A 20,771-nucleotide genomic window follows, 5' to 3' on the forward strand; every position below is an offset into this window, starting at 1 on the left:
TCTTGATTTCGGCTCAGGTCATGATCCCAGGGTCATGAGATCGAGTCCTACATCAGGCTCCATGCTGAGTGTGGACCCTGCTTAAGATGCTCTCTTTCCCTCTGCCCTTTTCCTCTGCTCTCCCACTCTCTCTCTAAAACAAATTTTAAAAAATAAATAAAAACAAAGTGTTTTAATATGGTCTTTGATAAAAGATCATCCACTTCAGCAAGCATCCCACAGCACTCTTCATACTAATATCCATCATTATCCAGGGCATTACTTTAAGTTGTGAACTAGAGAATTAGAATGTTTCTAGGAAACCCTATTTCAAATCCAGGACCATTTCCTGAAGTCATCACCAATTTATATAGAAGACACTCAACAAACAGAGCCCCAAATCACCAAGGCCAGCCAGGGCCAGGACTGTCTGAGAGAAATTAAAAGAACATCCATCAGACGACTGGACCACTGAGCTTCTCCCTGATAATCAAGGCACTGCTGGAGAAACGAAGCAAGTACAGAAGAGCGCCCAGGAAACTCACCTTGGAGGGCATTTCCTACAAATACAGAATCAAAAAGATGCACAAGCAGCACCCAAGTGCTCCTGTGTGTGCATCTCTGCAGCTGGCCTCAGCACACCCCTCATCATCCAAGAGTTCGCTCATGCCCACAGCTGCAAGCCTCACATCCAAATGGTAACTCCAAAGTCCTGCAGCCAGCCTTCAATCTCACACTCCCAACAGCACTTCTACATAAAGCACCATCGCTCTCCTGAAATTTAACCTGTTTAAACTGACCTCACTACTAGCTACTCTCCTACAAACCCCACCGATCTCCCCAATTCCTATTACTTCTAGATTCAGTAAGTCATCCACGCTTGAAGTCTCACAATGATTTTGACTCAGCCTGCATGTCCTATATTCAAACATTTGCTAAATCCTTGCATCTGTTTTTCTTTACCAGGTTTTTCTTGTGTATTTTCTTACATCCCTTAGATTATTATTCAGACTACTACAAAACTCACAATAGGTTTAAAATAAATATCCACAAACTAGAACTTAGCAAATTCTTACAACAAAGCTATAAAATGAGTGGTAAGGTTATTTCCACCTCACCAATGGAATCACAGGCTGTCTGGAGTAAAACAAGATCAGGCAGCCAGTAAAGAGGATGACGTGACCTCCTTGTCTTCTGATCCCAAATCCCCATATTTATGCCACCCTACCACAGAGTGTTGTACTTTATGAAAAGAAAGTGGTATTTCAGGAAGTCCAGCAATAGGTGTGCCAGATAGTTAGAGCTGAGAGGACAGTGCTGGCAGCTCAGAGACTGATACAGGACTTGAGCTCATGGCACAGTAGCATGATGACATAAATTTTGATTTATTTATCTCCTATGATGTACACCAGGCATTGTTAAGCTACTTGATTTTCTTTTCTTGATTTCTGCTACCTGACTAATCTCATTTGCTTCCCCTTCCTTTACCAGATAGGTATTATACATTGCATTTTATACGTGGAAACGTTCTCAGATTTTCTGTAATTACTCAATATCACACATCTAGTAAGTAACTGAGACAGGATTCAAACCCAGATAGGACTGGCTCTGAAACCTAGCAGAGCCCCCATCACTCATCACTGAGCAAGGATCCCTTTGTGGTAAATAAAAAAACAAAATCCATTATAAGTGCTTGGAAGAGAAGCTGGAAAGAAAAAAAAATAAGAACCCATTTTCTGCAAAACTAGTCTTCAAACCCAAAAGAAAAGGACTAAAGAGATTACTACAGCAAGAGCTACCCAATATTAAACCTATGAGACTGCGGAGCTTCCTGCTCCTGATGATACAAGAAAAATCGGAAACTCACTGGTCAGCCAGATCTCTAAAGACAATTTCACAGGATCAAAATCTTTTCCTCACTCAGAAGCTTAACTAATACCACATTATTTTCATTCTTATTTTGATACTTATAAACTAAAATGCCTGCAGGTTTTAAACTGAAATGTCAAAAACATTTTTGAAATCACACTTCACGTGCTTTTTCCTAGACAAACACTAAAGAAAGAGAAAAACTGAAGAAAAGGGATACTTTTAAACACCAGCATTCCATTTGAAAAGAGGGAAAACAAACAAACAAAAAAGGAAGGCAAAAAAACCAAAACTATCAAATTTGGAGTGGACCCAAGACTGACTGAAGCACTCTCCTCAGGCATATCAGTTGCACACTGATGTAATTCACCTCTTCTGCTGTACTCCATATCCTGAGCGGTATCTGAAAGAAAAGCCAGGAGGCTGAGACATAAAATATATCTATTATGCTAAACAGTTAATTTTAAAATGCAGTTTTATATGTTTCAGAGAACCAAAAGAGAGGATCCTGCCATGTTACTATATTTGGTATCTCTCTTTTCCTATCTGTCCAAACCCAAGCTCAATAGAAATGGACAATATTTAGCTCTGTGAATGGTCACAGTGACAACATTTGTGCCTTATAGTCTTCAGGTCACAACTTACTGATTGGAGTTGCAATCATCAGATGATAAGCCAGCAAGGGAGAAGCACCCAGACACAAAGGAACCCATTGGAACATGTACAACTGTAAGTCTCTAATTATCCTTTCTAATTCTGGAGCCATGTGACTGGACTTCACACAGCACTGCTGACCCCATCAGCCTGAGTGCTATGTAGCGGACCACAAAGGGAGGGGATGCTCCTCTTTGCTCCTTCATTAAAATATTGTGTTACAATCACAGGGTGAGTTATTTCCTGACCGACATGCGGCTTCCTCGCCAACATTCAGTGTCCAGAGCACTTCAGAGCACCTGAGAGTATTTAACTATTCCTGTCCAGATTTATTCCAAGGTCTTAAGAGGTTTTTTTCACCTTATAAAGAATGATGTATTTGATATCAAAAAGGTATATAATCCTTCAAAAGACAAATAGTGAGCACATGTACTCTTTAAAAATGCCCTTTCCAACTTGATACTAGAATACTACAGATTTGAAATGTTTTCTTCTTTGATTTAAGTGGAGAGAGTAACAGGGAAGAACAACCCCCACCCCTGACCACCAATGCATGGCTAAATCCAAATTGGAAGGCACTGCTGAGAGAGAGAACTAAGTTTTGCTGAAGTGATACAACATCCTCATTAACCTTCCCAAACACTTGCACCTTTCTTTAAAGAAGCAACACAAAAGAGAATAGTGTTATCTTGCGTTCAAATGAAATCACTGTCAAATACTGCCACTGAAATCACCTTTTTTTTTCTTTTTTTAGAGAGAGTGAACACACCCATGCTGGGTGCACAGGCTCCACACCCAAAAGAGCCCAACACAGGGCTCGATCTCATGACTGTGAGATCATGATCTGAGCCAAAATCAAGAAAGAGTCAGACACTCAGGCACCCCTGAAATCATCTTTAATGACAAAGTAAATCACATACTGAAGTAGAAAAGGATTTAAAAATATACCTAGGCAATGCCAAATATATTTTTGTTTTGAAACCAAAAATAAATGGGCTCTGGAGCCTGACTGCCTGGGTTCAAACCCTGGGCATGCAACTTACCATCTGTGTTACTTTGAGTAAGTTACTCAAATGCGCTATGCCTCAGTTTCCTCATCTAGAAAATGAGAACATTAATTGCTCCTTTCTCCTAGCTTATTATGAGAATTACATACCATGTGTTTACTAAATAAAAACTATAGGATGCCTATGATACAGAATTGTGCTTAGAGACAACCTAAGTAATATTATAATCTTTTCTACTGGCTGACAGTTAATATTTTATACATTAAAATCAATACCTCAACAGAGATGGGCTTAATTTCTTGGTTCAGGTCTAGTTAGAATCAAAGAAGCATTATCAGGGAGACAGTCATATCATCATCAGTCATTAGTCATATCATAAGTCGTGTATCATCCCCTTTTCTTTGTGCCTTCTTGAGAGTTCACTTTATTCAATATAGTCAGACCCCACCCCCCCAGTCCACTGCCAAGGGAAGAGGAGAGGCCAGTGAATAGAGACAGAATACTAGGCATGTACACTTGTTTGATTTATCACTTTCCTTATACAAATGTCACATTTATTAATAAAATTGGAAAATGTTTTTTCACTTGAATCCTAACACTTTGGCCCTGAGCACGTTGTTGAGGGAAGTCAATCAGGCTGACTATTGGGCAGTCAGCATTCAAGTCTGGATTTCCTTAACAGGCTCCATAGTCTACTTCCTTACCTCTGCAGAAGAATGTTTTAATGTAAAGGAAATGTTTAAAAGCCTGCTCACTGATTACTTTAAAAATTTGTGGAGACATGTTTGTTAACAATTTGGTAAATTTTTTTTTCTCAAATTGAACACACACACCACCAACAACAATAAATTCTACAATTACCAACTCACACTTCTGGTTCCATAGACATATGGCATTAGAGAAATTAGATTTAGAAAAAGAATAAAGGTATGAGACCAGGCTGCCTAGAAGAGCAAATGTATCTAATCTAGGAGTCAGACAATTTGAACTCTGGTAAAGGATCTCTCACAGGTAAATCCATCCCACCAAACTGGGACTCAGATTCTTTACTGTAAAACAAGACTATCTAAGGCCCCCTTCAAGCTAAAAAAAATGTCATAATTCTTCAACCTACAATTTTTCTGGTGCTGCAACTTAAAAGCACCAAAAAGTCAGAGGGGTAAAGAAAAGCATAAAAGTTATTCCAGTTTCTTTAAAATTTTTTAGGAAAAAATAAGTAAAACTTCTTAGATCATTGAGCCCGCCCTACATTTTTAACCCTGAATGGACACATAAATCATAAAACAAAACCTTCTTCACCTGTAACCACATATGCCAACTCGAAGAACACAAATAGGTCTGTTCAAGTTACCAGAAGTGTTAAAGGAAGGGAAGAATGACCACTAGTCAGGAATCACATGGAAGAGTATCAGAGCTGAAAGAAGCGTGGCTGACACATCCCTAAGATGCTTCTCATTCATATTAGAATTCACTCTTTTTTTTTTTAATTCCAGTTAGTTGCACAGTGTTAGTGTCAGGTGTACAATTTAGGAATTTAACTCTTCCATACAACACCGAGTGCTCATCACAAGTGCACTCCTTAATCCTCACCGCTTAGCTCATTGATCCCCCCACCCACCTCCATTCTGGTAACCATCAGATTGTTCTCCATAGTTAGAGTCTGTTTCTCAGTTTGTCTTACTACTGGCCAAGATCTCAAGGTTTGACAATGCAGGTAATGAAGCTTTATCTTGAGATTGCCTAAAGTGTACTGCTGTCTAAATCTGAGATGCTAAAATATACTATAACTTGCCAAATACTCTTTCTTAACTATCTAACTCTGCCCTACTAATAATGACTGGCACCCACACTGGCCCCAATGATGGCTACTTCCTATTGTAAATAAGCAAACCATACATTTGATAAACATTTCACCTAATTCCTTCCTGATCTGACTTTCTGATGTTCATCTCTTTTTATTTACTTACTCTCCCTGAAGCTTCTGCAGCAAAGCCTCTCAGCCCAAAATACCTCAGCTCCCCCATATATTTTTTGGGTCTGTAATATAAACAACTTCAACTCACCCCAGAAAGCTGGACTGAAGTTCTAATAAAATTATCTGCATGCCTATACTATTGCATTTTATCTCAACTTACAGTTATCAGAGATGATGGGGAAACAAAAGGGCCCTCCTCCCACCCCAAGGGGAGGACCATGGTCCTCAGAAACACCTTACCCTCAGGGACACCCCCTCCCACCCCCTAGCCCCGGAAATAGAGAAAGTCTAAATGTGGACTCGCCAACCAATTCTAACTCACACCTTTACTCAAGCTCCTACTTTGTACCATACACCGTGCTAGTTGCTTTAATCTATATTAACTCTTTAAATCTCACAGCTACATAGCATGCTGGATACCATTAACCTAATTTTGCCAATAAATAAAGTGAGTATCAGAGAAAATAAGTGGCTTGCCCAAGTAATTCAGACTAAGGTCTTCTGCTTTTGAGACTAGTGTTGTTTCATTATATCACTAGTGACCCAAGAAAGCAATCAACATCCATTTGGATGTTCCATTTCACATGGAAATGCATAGCTACAATTTATAAATGCCAGTCTTGAATGTGTTCATGCAAGAATTATAAACCTATAAACTGGTTATAGAAAACACTCAACATAAGATGCTCACAAAGAGAGGTTCATTGGAAACCTGTATAATAAATACTGACTTTTAAAAAAAAAGTGCTGACACTATTTCATACAGCTTTAAAATAGTTTATCCCCTTAAATCTCCCCTTGACTTTGCCCCCCCCACACACACACACTTTAATTCAGGAAAATTATATCAAAACTGAATTCATAAAATCATTAAGAAGTTTAGCATTCTCTACCCACTGATAAAGATGCTAAAAAACAGGTGAATGACCCAAAGATAATGAGCAAGAAGAAATTAAATGCTGGATAATCCATAAATAGACAAGGAATAACTAAATGACAGGTAGGGCACATGTAACCTATATAATTTGTTGTCTTACCTCCCAAGTAGACTTAAATCCTAAAGCAGACAGAGAAAATAAATATTTATAGCCTTAACCAAGGTATCAGCTCTATCAAGCATCCATATAATCGGATATTTCCCATCTCAGGAATAGAAGACTGCTCAACAGAACAGGACATCACAGAGCAAAGGCCTATAAGATACTTGGGTGACCATCTAATCCAACACCCTCAATTTGCAGTTAAGGAACTTCTGGCCTAGTCAAGCAACCTGATCCAAGCCAACAACCAATATCAGTGCCAATATGAAAGCCAACATCTCTCAGTGTTCTTTTCATAGCACCATACCACTGCTACCAAAGGTACACCATGGCAGCTAACACCTACTCATCACCCACAAATATTTGCTCAGGATGCAATTTATATATTGTAATCCAGGAAATATCACCATATACAATAACCACAGCTTGCCAATTTGGGAAACTGCTAAAGCGCACTCTGCCTGTCCCTAAAACCCAAATTACTTTCTACTCACAGCATTCACTTATATCCACAGAAACTGGCCAAATGCTCCTCAGATATATTCCACTCTTATATTTCCCAAGGAGAAAGTGATACAAAAATCACCGCATGAAATTAATGAGGATAGAATTAGTACCTTCCCCAGAAAGCAATCTCTGGTGTGCCTTTCGTGTAGATGGAGTCACTGGTGTCATTCAGCCCGTTGGTGATCCCACTAGAATAACCCATCACTATTCCACCATCTGCTGAGACACTCAGGACATCTTGCTGTCCTGCCACTGTTGTCCTCTCCAGAAACTGACTGCCTTCTTTAATGCGCTGCTGTATCATTGGAGTGAGAGGCATTTCAAAGCTAAAATAGCTATCAGGTTCTGAATATAATGTCTCCAAGGACTCAGCACTGTAGTATAAGGAAGTGTTGTCCAAAATGGTTTCAAACTGGGAGCTGTACACATCAGTGGAGTCCTCTGTATACGCAGGCCCAAGGACATCGTCATCTCCTCCCCTAAAGTGCTCCTCTTGCTCAAGAATCCTAGAAAGAAAATAAGAATGAAGAATTTCAATATTAGGTTAATATTCTTTTTACTTTTTCCCTTTCAACCATATAACCATATAAGAAAGATAATATTCCGTAAAGCTAACAATTTTGTTCTTTGGGTTATGTTTTAATATATTTGAAAAGGAAGCTATCACAGAAACATATTCGGGTTGAAGAACCTCTTAGCATACATGTGCTGTCTAAATAATTTCTGTAGTTTCAAACTAATTTCCTAGTATGTGACTATATTTGAATGAAATATTAAACTCTCATTTTAGCCAACTAAACTCCACAAATTCAAATTGTTAACAGCCACTGTCATCCTTAATTTTAACAGAACACAGATAAATATACTGTGTAAACTTAATGGAGTAAAAATACACTAAACTTTCATCGGTCTATTAATACATTCTGATTTAAACAAGACCAACTGCCCTCAAGAGGATGAGAAGATTAGAATCCAAGGGCCGCCCCCTGCCGACAACAAGGCAGCACTGCAGAGAGTTTTCAGACCCAAAATTCGACAGCCAGCAAATGACCTTTAAAAACAAAAACAATTTTTTTAAAAGCCAACAAACATGTTTATTGAAAGGCTAACCAAAACAGTGAAAACCTATAAACAATTAATTAGTATGCAGCACTGTGTTCAAATATTAAAAATGAATATTAGGATAATTAAGTAAATTTTTTTAAACTCCATAACAGCAAAGCTCAAGAGTTAGAAAAACCTGGGGCTGAATGTTGGATGTGCCAATTACCAGCTATATCACTTTAGAAAACCTTACTTAATCTCTCTAAGCCTCAAATTCCTATAAATAAGAATAAAAATAGAAAACTACCTCACGTAAATCTATTATGAGGATTCACAATCAACAATACAGTTGTCTTTGCTGTTTTTAAATTATAAAGGTCTACCACATACCAAATAGTATTCTGAGTCTCTTAATGGCTTCTCACTGCCCATGGAATAAAATGGGAAGCTCCTCCCTACCTCTCCATGCTCATTTCCCAACCCCACAGCTCCTTATGCTCCAACCACACTATTGAGTTTCAAATCTTCTCACTTTCCATAAAGACTTCATTTCACACAACTCTAGGAAGCACACATAGCTAGGCAATCCAGCAGCTCTCCTTTGCACATTTTGTTCCCTTCCTCCCTGGAATATTCTTCTTCCCCATTTTCTGCCTGATTAACTCATATTCATTTCTCAAGTCTCAGCCTACTTATCATTTCTACAGAAAGGTCTTCTCTAAGCCATCAACCAAATTTATTTTTTTCTAGTATGTCTCTGTTATTTTCCTTCCCAGAACCTACCACAATTTGTGATCCTATAATTATTAACATGTTTATGTAGTCAGTGTTTATCTTTAGCAGTAAACGCCATGAGGGAAATGACCACAAGTTATTATCTATTTTGAACATTCTTTTATGTCCAGTATTTAGCAGGGTCAAGAACATCACAGACAGTCAAAAACTATTTGTGGAAGAAGGGAGAGGGGAAGGGTGGAATAAATTAATAATATGTACAATAGCAAAAGTGTATATTTCAGTGGGACTATAACTACTGAGCCATGCGCCGCATACCAAGGCTGCTTTTGAGGGACGTCTAGAGATTTTATGTGTTAGGGGGGTTGGGGAGGAAGAAGTGGAGAGGAGGAGTCCTGATAACCTTCCTAAAGGAGCATCACTCTAGGTGGATTTGTTAATTAACTACAGAGGAAAATGTATTTCCTTACACCAAACAAACAAACAAAAAACCCTTCAGCCTTGACACAGATGTTCTCCCACATAAACTATAAAATGTGATGCAATGAGGACTGATGGATGAAAAGATGGTACAAGTTGGAAATGAGAGTACATGACAAATGACTTTGCCAGAAGGAGCACTGTATGGTCAAGACAGCAATGAAAAGAACTGAACAAAGATGAGTTATGTCTTCCATTTATCCAGGCTCTAAGCTGATATGGATGTCAGAAATGTATGGCAAGATCAGGAGGTACCATATCATGCTAAGATGATTTATCAGGCCCAAAATCAAAACATATGCTACTTGTAAGAAGGGATTCTCATGTGAATGCCACAGAACAACTGAATTCGAAAGTCTACTTCTGACCTCTTGACCTCCTTTCTAAACCTAGAAAACTGGGGCAACCCAAACCCAAACCTCTGCGTTCACACGTGTATGCGGCTTGTATATAGGCACTGGTGTTGCACACAGAAGAAGTGCCTAAGATAGGATATAGTGACTATAGGATATGTCAAGAGTCCAAACCTTTTCATATTATTAAAGATAACCGTGGGGTATTTTAGTTACCTTAATGTTGGAAAAGTTGAAACCTGTCAAACATAAAAAAACGTCAGAAATGGATCCACATGAGTATGGTGTTCACAGCCTCTCTGTAACTCTGCCTCCCCAGTTTATGCCTAATGCACAGCTTTATAACAAGATCACTTTTATATCTTAGAGACTTAGAAGGAATCTGGCTTCTAATAAATTCTCTTCCATTCTATGATAACAAGGACCCAGGATATTATGTTGAGTTCTCATGGCCAAGCACAGGATAAAGATCTCTTATAATGTGTACAAGGCATCACAGACAGCAGGATGACTGTGGGAGCTCACCTTTCCTTGTCTCTCTCCAGTTCAGGTTTCTTCTCAAGATGTTCTTTGTTTTCCTTTAGGAAGACTTCATCCTCTCCACTCTCAACAAGAGGCAGAGGGGAAAACGTCCCTGAGCTGGTGCCCAGCTTCTCTGATGATCTCCAGGTTTCATCCCAAACACTCTCAGTTAAACCAACTGAATTATACAAACCAGCACATGAAATGAGATGGGTTGGCACTCTGGAAAGTTCTCTGTTTTCAGGAGAGGTGCTCCTTTCCAATGATATCTCAAAATCCACAGGATGCTGTATCTCTCTTTTCTCCCCTCCTGTCCACAATATTTCCACCCCTTGAAATTCCACATGTTTGACCCGGCCTGGGCGTCCTGTGGAGCTACCTTGATCAGACCTCTTCTCTCTCAAAAGAGCAACACTGCCTGCAGAGGTATGCGTCACTGCTGGGCTCCCCAGGGAGGATATAGAACAAGCTGGCTCCTGCACATGGACAGCCCCTTTTCTACCATTATTAGTTATCTTGGAAAGCTCTGCCTGAGCCTCTCCAGTTAATAGTACAGTCTGATCCTTCTGGATGCTCAAATAAAAGTTCTCCTCAGTCGTAACTTCAGCTGAAAGAGGTATATCTGGTGCTTTTTCTTGGCCAGCAGGAAATAATTTTTTGGCTCCCTGTCTCTTTGTTTTATGAGGGACAGTGTCCAGCTCTTTATCCACCTGCTGAACTGAAAAACTAGAAATAGCATCTTTGTTCAGTACCTTTGTAGCCTGTAATGTTCCTGAAGCTTTTCTGGCTTCTGTGGCTTTCAGAGTTGAAATCAAGGAGTCAATGGGTTGTAAACTTTGTTCCTTGAGGTGACTTTGAGTGAGGGACTCTCTGACATCTTTTGGTCCGTCGGTAACACTCTCAAGCCCAGACTGGTGGCCATGAAGAAGCTGGACCCCCAGCTGCCCTTGTGGGCAGCCTGGCAGAGACTCTGTATCAAACCCAAGAGAAGTTCTTAGGCCTTCTCCACTATCCTCCATGGTCCCATATTCTGGAAATTCATTTGTGACATTTGGTGGGAGTAAAGTGCTTCCTCCATGATCACCTACGAGTAGAACAGAAGGGACACATAACTTGTTTTGAACAATAGGTTAGAATATGTAATGATAAATATCCACACATATTAGGTACTCAATAATCCTTATTTGATTCTTTCACTGTCTCCTGCCCTCAACCACTCTGCAACACATCCTTCTTGTAACTTTGCCAATGGTCCCTTCCATTTAGCTTACATGAAAGTAACCACAAAGGTTTTAGTATAGAAAGAGGCAATCTAATGACACATGCCATATTTCACCCTCCTTTTGATAAAGTCCCACACAGAAAACTCAGTTGCTGCACATGCAAAAAGAGACTAAAATAAAATACCTATCACTTTTATGTGATACCATTTATGAAGTAGTAACTAAAATATTTATATTTGGAATAAAAACAAACAGCCTTACGATCCAGCCAAAAGTATCTGTGCAGTGCAATCTCTGAGACAGAGCCTCAGAACAAAGATATGATCTACCTAAAGTCAGTAAATACTTTTTTGGCTGGAAGCCTCCCCTTCACTATTAGATTTCTCTGGGGGGTGGGAAATGCCTCCAGAACATCCCTGGACAATGAGACTAAAGTCAAAATGGAATAGGATACTTCATGTGTTAAGAAAATTTTCCAGGATCCCAGCCACATAAAATTTAAACAGTGTGTTACGTAGAACCCCAATATATGAAGCAGTGAAAACAAGAATTAGTATATTTTTACTACAGTGAACCAAATTTACATTTTCTTACTAAAATAGCAGTCATTGAGAACAATGAAAACATTCTGATGAATAAAAATTTTAACTGAGAGTTTATGGAGACCAGTTACAGTTACATCAACCCTACTATTCAATTTTCTTCCAAACTTGGTTTTGGTTACTTTGTATCAAGAAAATCCTCATCTACAGTAGAAATGCAGTGTACTCACTTTAACAACTTTATTCAAAAGGACATTTGTTGTGTTGTTGTTGTCGTTTTTTTAATGTTTATTTACTTTTGACAGAGAGAGAGAGAGAGAGAGAGAGAGCGAGCGCATGAGCAGGTGAGGGGCAGAGAGAGAGAGAGACACAGAATCCGAAGCAGGCTCCAGACTGAGCTGTCAGCACAGAGCCCGACATGGGGCTCGAACTCACAGACCGTGAGATCATGACCTGAGCCAAAATCAGATGTTCAACCGACTGAGCCACCCAGGCGCCCCTGTTGTGCTGTTGTTTTTAAAGCACTGTGAATTACAACCTTCCTATTTAGTGAAATGTTAGATAAATGTCTGAATATATACACTGAACATGAAAAACTTGATTCTAAGGCATGTACAAAATGAACTTAACTTAGAAATGTGTTGGGGCACCTGGGCGGCTCAGTCAGTTAAGCGTATGACCTCGGCTCAGGTTATGATCTCGCGGTCCGTGAGTTCAAGCCTCGCGTCAGGCTCTGTGCTGCCAGCTCAGAGCCTGGAGCCTGTTTCAGATTCTGTGTCTCCCTCTATCTATGACCCTCCCCCATTCATGCCCTGTCTCTCTCTGTCTCAAAAATAAATAAATGTTAAAAAAAAAAGAAAGAAATGTGTTAACATATGGTATCCCCCAGTATGCAAAATATACGATCAGTAATACATCTGAGAGTATATACTGTTTAATATTCCATATTTTAAACAATTAGAAATATATTTTTAAAATTAAATTTGAATAAGGTATGGATGGAATCCAAGAAGCACTTCTCTGTGATAGCAGTATTTATAACACCTTCATAAGACAAGACTAAGAGAATGTGGCTTGGTGAAATCTGAAGAGGGAGCATCTCTTCAAATCCTGATTTTGAAAACAAAGATAGTTAAAAACAGTAAGATTCCTTTTCCTCAGGTGCATATTGACATTTTTCCCTCTTTTAAGATTCAGTGGCTTGTAATATGCTCCCAAAATTATACTATTACCACTCTCTAATTCCAGAACATTTCACCACAGCCCCAAACAGACCCATATCTATCAGCTGTCACTCCCTATTGCCCTATCTCCTCAGCCCCTGATAACTACCAATCTTCATTCTTTCTCTGGATTTGTGTATTCTGAACATGTCATAAAAATGGAATCCTATAATATGTGGCATTTGTATCTGACTTTTTTCACCTAGCACAATGATTTCAATGTTTATCCACATTGTGGCATGTATCAGAACTTCATTCTTTTTTATTGCCAAATAATATTCTATTGTATGGATATACCACAGTTTCTTTATTCATTCATCAGTTGATGGACATCTGTGTTGTTTCTACTTTTAGGTTATTAGGATTAACAAACATTTGTATATAAGTTTTTGTGTCTACATTTATTTTCAATTTTTGTGGGTAATACATCTATGAATGGCATTTCTGGGTCTCATGATAATTCTGTTTCATGCCTGAGAAGCTCCCAGTTTTCCAAAGCAACTGCACTATTTTACATTCCTACCAGCAAAGTTTGAGAGTACCATTATTGTCCATCTTTTTTTTTTTTTTTAATTTTAGCTGTCCTGGTGGGTACTGAATGGTATCTCACTGTGGTTTTGATTTGCATTTCCCTAGTGACTGATATTGAGCATCTCGCCATATACAAATTGGTAATTTGTACATTTTCTATCTATTCAGATCCTTTGCCCATTTTATAACTCAGTTACTTGTCTTTTTATTATTAAGCTGTAAGAATTCTTTATATAATCTGGACAGAAATTCTTTATCAGATATATACTTTGCAAGTATTTTCTCCCATTCTGTGGGCTGTCTTTCCCTTTAGTTGATGGTGTCTTTTGAAGCACAAAAGTTTTTAATTTTGATAAAATCCAACTTATCTACTTTTTCCTTTCATTGGTTGTGCTTTTGGTGTTATATGTAACAAATCATTATCCAATCCAAGGTCAAAAAATTTATTCCTATGTTTTCTTCTAAGATTTTTACAGTGTTAGCTACTACACTTAGATTTTTAATACATTTTGAGTTAACTTTTGTATATGGTGTGAAGTAGAGACCCAACTTCATTTTTCATGTTGGATATCCAGTTGTCCCAACACTATCTGTTGAAAAAACTTCCATCTCCCACTGAACTGCCTCGATATCCTTGTAGAAAATCAACTGACCATAAGTTTAAAGGTTTATTTCTGGACTCTCAATTCTATTCCATTGAGCTAAAAGCCTATCTTGTTGCTGGTATTACACCATCTTGATTATCATAGCTCTGTGGAAAGTAAAATCAGGAAGTGTATGTTCTACTTTATTCATCCTTTTCTAAGTTGTTCTGACTATTCTGGGCCCCTTCCATTTCCCATATGAATTTTAGGATCAGTTTGTCAGCTGATATTTTGAGAGAGACTGGGGTGAATCTGTAGAGTACTGGAATCTTAACAATAATACTATTACATCTTTTGACCTATGCCATAGACTGTCTTTCCATTTAATTTTCTTTAATTTCTTTTAGCAAATTTTTATAATTTTAAATACACAAATTATGCATTACTTTTATTAAATTTATACCCCTTAGTGTTTTATTCTTTTTGCAACTATTATAAGTAGGATTCTCATTTTTAAAATTTCATTTGCAGATTATCCATTGATAGCACATAGAAACATAATTGGTTAACGTACACTGAACTTACATCTTGTAACCTTGCCAAACTTTTTAACTTCTAATAGCTTTTTTATGGATTCCTTAGGATTTCCTATATACAAAATCATGTCATCCATGAAAATAAATAGTTTTACTTTTTCTCTTCTTTCTTATCTGGATGCCTCTTATTTATTTTCCTTGTCTATTTTCCCTGGCTAAAACCTCTACTATAATGTTGAAAAGAAGCAGTAAGAGCAGACAACCTTGTCTTGTTCCTAAATTTAAGAGAAAGCTTTTAGTTTCTCACCATTAAGTATAATGTTAGCTGTGGACTTTTCACAAATGCCTTATATCCGGCTGAAGAAGATCCCTTCTATTCCTAGTTTGTCAAGTGTTTTTATCATGAAATGGTGTCAAATTCTGTCAAATGTTTTTTCTGTTAACTGAGATGCTCATGTGGGTTTCGTCTTTTTTTCTAGTAACCATTATTATATCAACCGATTTTTATATACTGAACCAATCTTGCATCCCTGGAATAAATCTCATTTGGTCAGAGTGTATAATCCTTTTTATATTTTGCTAGATTCAGCTTTCCAGTATTTTTGCTGAGCAATACTGGTCTGCAGTTGTCTTGTACTATCTTTGTCTGGTTTTGGTATTAGGGTAAGCTGGCTTCACAAAATGAATTGGGAACTATCCCTATATTGGTACCTTTTTACAACTTTTAAAAACATTGTTCATGTTTTACACTTTTTTAGGCTTTTAACAGTTTTCTGTGTTCATCAGTTTCTTCAACACTTCCAAACTATAAATTTATTGTTAATATGCAATGAAAGAAAATGGTCAATAATCCAAAAAGATGTTTTTCTTTCTTTAACATAGTAAAAGAGCTTAAAGTAGATAGAGAAGTATTTAGTCCCCAGTAGGATATATTTCCTTTAGATTTTAAATGTTTTTCATTATTTCTCTAAGCTAGGGTATACCTTTACAAATATTCAAGGATCAAAGAACATAGAATTTCAAAGGTTGAAGGGATTTAAGAATTAATTCAGCCAGCTAACATAATTAAGGCAGGCAGCTGAGAAGGCAGGTTCAACTGAATGATGTACTCTACCAAAATAAATAAAAGTCAGAGCTTATCTATTCCACCTTCACTATGCTTTACATCCCTCCCTGCCCCTCCATCTTTATTGGTAGTAAGGTACTCTAATAAGTGTGTCTTCAAACTTTTCCCTGAAACTTAAAAATCTTCTGAAACAGTTATCCAAAACCCAGCCTCATTTTCCCACTTTGTTCCTAAAACAAAAGTTTATGTTGCTTTCAGTAGTTCTGCACTGCCTAGAGAATAAAGTCTAAAGTCCAAACTCGTTGATCTAGAAGTCAGGATCCATAACCCAGTCCCAATGTATCTTTCTCAAACTATTCTCTTTCTCTTGATCAACCCCCTTTTCAAATATGCTCTACTACTGATTCTCTAACTGAAGGAGGTGGGCAGCACATGAATACCTTGAAAAGGTATATGTACTGGAAATTAAGTTAACTATGGAGGAGAGGGAAGATGGCTGCGTAGGAGAACGCTGGGCTCACTGCGCGTCCTGCTGATGACTTAGATTCCACCTACACCTGCCCAAATAACCCAGAAAACCACCAGAGGATTAGCAGAACGGAGTCGCTGGAGCCAAGCGCAGACGAGAGGCCCACGGAAGAGGGTAGGAAGGGCGGCGAGGCGGTGCGCGCTCCACGGACTGGCGGGAGGGAGCTGGGGCGGAGGGGCGGCTCACCGGCCAAGCAGAGCCCCCGAGTCTGGCTTGCAAAAAGCGGAGGGGCCTGACGGACTGTGTTCCGACAGCAAGCGCGACTTAGCGGCTGGGAGGTCATAAGTTAACAGCTCTGCTCAGAAAGCGGGAAGGCTGGAGGACAAAGGGAAGGAGAGCTGCTGAGCCCCCGGACTACAGAGCTCAGTTTGGTGGGGAACAAAGGCGCTCGCCAGCGCCATCTCCCCCGCCCATCCCCCGCCAAAATCCCAAAGAGAACCAGTTCCTGCCAGGGAACTTGCTCGCTCCGTGCAAACACCCAACTCTGCGCTTCTGCGAAGCCAAACCTCCGGCAGCGGATCTGACTCCCTCCTGCTGCCACAGGGCCCCTCCTGAAGTGGATCACCTAAGGAGAAGCAAGCTAAGCCTGCCCCTCCTGCCCCTGTGCACCTTGCCTACCCACCCCAGCTAAGACGCCAGATCCCCAGCATCACAAGCCTGGCAGTGTGCAAGTAGCCCAGACAGGCCACCCCACCCCACAGTGAATCCCGCCCCTAGGAGAGGGGAAGAGAAGGCACACACCAGTCTGACTGTGGCCCCAGCGGTGGGCTGGGGGCAGACATCAGGTCTGACTGCGGCTCCGCCCACCAACTCCAGTTATACACCACAGCACAGGGGAAGTGCCCTGCAGGTCCTCACCACGCCAGGGACTATCCAAAATGACCAAGCGGAAGAATTCCCCTCAGAAGAATCTCCAGGAAATAACAACAGCTAATGAGCTGATCAAAAAGGATTTAAATAATATAACAGAAAGTGAATTTAGAATAATAGTCATAAAATTAATCGCTGGGCTTGAAAACAGTATAGCTGACAGCAGAGAATCTCCTGTTACAGAGATCAAGGGACTAAGGAACAGTCACGAGGAGCTGAAAAATGCTTTAAACGAAATGCATAACAAAATGGAAACCACCACGGCTCGGATTGAAGAGGCAGAGGAGAGAATAGGTGAACTAGAAGATAAAGTTATGGAAAAAGAGGAAGCTGAGAAAAAGAGAGATAAAAAAAGCCAGGAGTATGAGGGGAAAATTAGAGAACTAGGTGATACACTAAAAAGAAATAATATACGCATAATTGGTATCCCAGAGGAGGAAGAGAGAGGGAAAGGTGCTGAAGGGGTACTTGAAGAAATAATAGCTGAGAACTTCCCTGAAGTGGGGAAGGAAAAAGGCATTGAAATCCAAGAGGCACAGAGAACTCCCTTCAGACGTAACTTGAATCGATCTTCTGCACGACATATCATAGTGAAACTGGCAAAATACAAGGATAAAGAGAAAATTCTGAAAGCAGCAAGGGGTAAACGTGCCCTCACATATAAAGGGAGACCTATAAGACTCGTGACTGATCTCTCTTTTGAAACTTGGCAGGCCAGAAAGAATTGGCACGAGATTTTCAGTGTGCTAGACAGAAAAAATATGCAGCCGAGAATCCTTTATCCAGCAAGTCTGTCATTTAGAATAGAAGGAGAGATAAAGGTCTTCCCAAACAAACAAAAACTGAAGGAATTTGTCACCACTAAACCAGCCCTACAAGAGATGCTAAGGGGGACCCTGTGAGACAAAGTACCAGAGACATCACTACAAGCATAAAACATACAGACATCACAATGACTCTAAACCCCTATCTTTCTATGATAACACTGAATGTAAATGGATGAAATGCACCAACCAAAAGACATAGGGTATCAGAATGGATAAAAAAACAATACCCATCTATTTGCTGTCTACAAGAGACTCATTTTAGACCTGAGGACACCTTTAGATTGAGAGTGAGGGGATGGAGAACTATTTATCATGCTACTGGAAGCCAAAAGAAAGCTGGAGTAGCCATACTTATATCAGACAAACTAGACTTTAAATTAAAGGCTGTAACAAGAGATGAAGAAGGGCATTATATAATAGTGACAGGATCTATCCATCAGGAAGAGCTAACAATTATAAATGTCTATGCGCCGAATACCGGAGCGCCCAAATATATAAAACAATTACTCATAAACATAAGCAACCTTATTGAGAAGAATGTGCTAATTGCAGGGGACTTTAACACCCCACTTACAGAAATGGATAGATCATCTAGACACACGGTCAATAAAGAAACAAGGGCCCTGAATGAGACATTGGATCAGATGGACTTGACAGATATATTTAGAACTCTGCATCCCAAAGCAACAGAATATACTTTCTTCTCGAGTGCACATGGAACATTCTCCAAGATAGATCATATACTGGGTCACAAAACAGCCCTTCATAAGTTTACAAGAATTGAAATCATACCATGCATACTTTCAGACCACAATGCTATGAAGCTTGAAATCAACCACAGAAAAAAGTCTGGAAAACCTCCAAAAGCATGGAGGTTAAAGAACACCCTACTAACGAATGAGTGGGTCAACCAGGCAATTAGAGAAGAATTTAAAAAATATATGGAAACAAACGAAAATGAAAATACAACAATCCAAACGCTTTGGGACGCAGCGAAGGCAGTCCTGAGAGGAAAATACATTGCAATCCAGGCCTATCTCAAGAAACAAGAAAAATCCCAAATACAAAATCTAACAGCACACCTAAAGGAAATAGAAGCAGAACAGCAAAGGCAGCCTAAACCCAGCAGAAGAAGAGAAATAATAAAGATCAGAGCAGAAATAAACAATATAGAATCTAAAAAAACTGTAGAGCAGATCAACAAAACCAAGAGTTGGTTTTTTGAAAAAATAAACAAAATTGACAAACTTCTAGCCAGGCTTCTCAAAAAGAAACGGGAGATGACCCAAATAGATAAAATCATGAATGAAAATGGAATTATTACAACCAATCCCTCAGAGATACAAACAATTATCAGGGAATACTATGAAAAATTATATGCCAACAAATTGGACAACCTGGAAGAAATGGACAAATTCCTGAACACCCACACTCTTCCAAAACTCAATCTGGAGGAAATAGAAAGTTTGAACAGACCCATAACCGGCGAAGAAATTGAATCGGTTATCAAAAATCTCCCAACAAATAAGAGTCCAGGACCAGATGGCTTCCCAGGGGAGTTCTACCAGACGTTTAAAGCAGAGATAATACCTATCCTTCTCAAGCTATTCCAAGAAATAGAAAGGGAAGGAAAACTTCCAGACTAATTCTATGAAGCCAGTATTACTTTGATTCCTAAACCAGACAGAGACCCAGTAAAAAAAGAGAACTACAGGCCCATATCCCTGATGAATATGGATGCCAAAATTCTCAATAAGATACTAGCAAATCGAATTCAACGGCATATAAAAAGAATTCTTCACCATGATCAAGTGGGATTCATTCCTGGGATGCAGGGCTGGTTCAACATTCGCAAATCAATCAATGTGATACATCACATTAACAAAAAAAAAGAGAAGAACCATATGATCCTGTCAATCGATGCAGAAAAGGCCTTTGACAAAATCCAGCACCCTTTCTTAATAAAAACCCTTGAGAAAGTCGGGATAGAAGGAACATACTTAAAGATCATAAAAGCCATTTATGAAAAGCCCACAGCTAACATCATCCTCAACAGGGAAAAACTGAGAGCTTTTTCCCTGAGATCAGGAACACGACAGGGATGCCCACTCTCACCGCTGTTGTTTAACATAGTGCTGGAAGTTCTAGCATCAGCAATCAGACAACAAAAGGAAATCAAAGGCATCAAAATTGGCAAAGATGAAGTCAAGCTTTCGCTTTTTGCAGATGACATGATATTATACATGGAAAATCCGACAGACTCCACCAAAAGTCTGCTAGAACTGATACATGAATTCAGCAAAGTGGCAGGATACAAAATCAATGTACAGAAATCAGTTGCATTCTTATACACTAACAATGAAGCAACAGAAAGACAAATAAGGAAACTGATCCCATTCACAATTGCACCAAGAAGCATAAAATACCTAGGAATAAATCTAACCAAAGATGTAAAGGATCTGTATGCTGAAAACTATAGAAAGCTTATGAAGGTAATTGAAGAAGATTTAAAGAAATGGAAAGACATTCCCTGCTCATGGATTGGAAGAATAAATATTGTCAAAATGTCAATACTACCCAAAGCTATCTACACATTCAATGCAATCCCAATCAAAATTGCACCAGCATTCTTCTCGAAACTAGAACAAGCAATCCTAAAATTCATATGGAACCAC

The 20,771-nt window shown here is 39.1% G+C and overlaps 1 protein-coding gene across 13 annotated transcripts in view; it reads right to left on the reverse strand.

Annotated features, from left to right (window-relative positions):
• PSD3 (pleckstrin and Sec7 domain containing 3) overlaps positions 1 to 20,771 on the reverse strand; it is a 746,112-nt gene that overhangs the window by 423,892 nt on the left and 301,449 nt on the right. For 12 of the 13 annotated variants that reach the window (XR_005797446.1, XM_040496672.1, XM_040496810.1 and 9 more), the window contains 3 exons: positions 10,169 to 11,249; positions 7,142 to 7,537; positions 2,219 to 2,251 (listed from right to left, as the gene is read on the reverse strand). Coding sequence is in view for 12 of the 13 variants with exons in the window: in XM_040496672.1 (XP_040352606.1) it covers positions 2,219 to 2,251; positions 7,142 to 7,537; positions 10,169 to 11,249 (1,510 nt within the window). In the remaining variant the exon portion in view is untranslated. The remainder of the gene's footprint in view (positions 1 to 2,218; positions 2,252 to 7,141; positions 7,538 to 10,168; positions 11,250 to 20,771) is intronic. The other variant, XM_040496884.1, reaches the window with a different exon arrangement.

This window comes from Herpailurus yagouaroundi, unplaced genomic scaffold, assembly GCF_014898765.1.
Source record: "Herpailurus yagouaroundi ecotype Mexico unplaced genomic scaffold, PumYag 28, whole genome shotgun sequence".
Taxonomy (NCBI): Eukaryota; Metazoa; Chordata; class Mammalia; order Carnivora; family Felidae; genus Herpailurus; species Herpailurus yagouaroundi.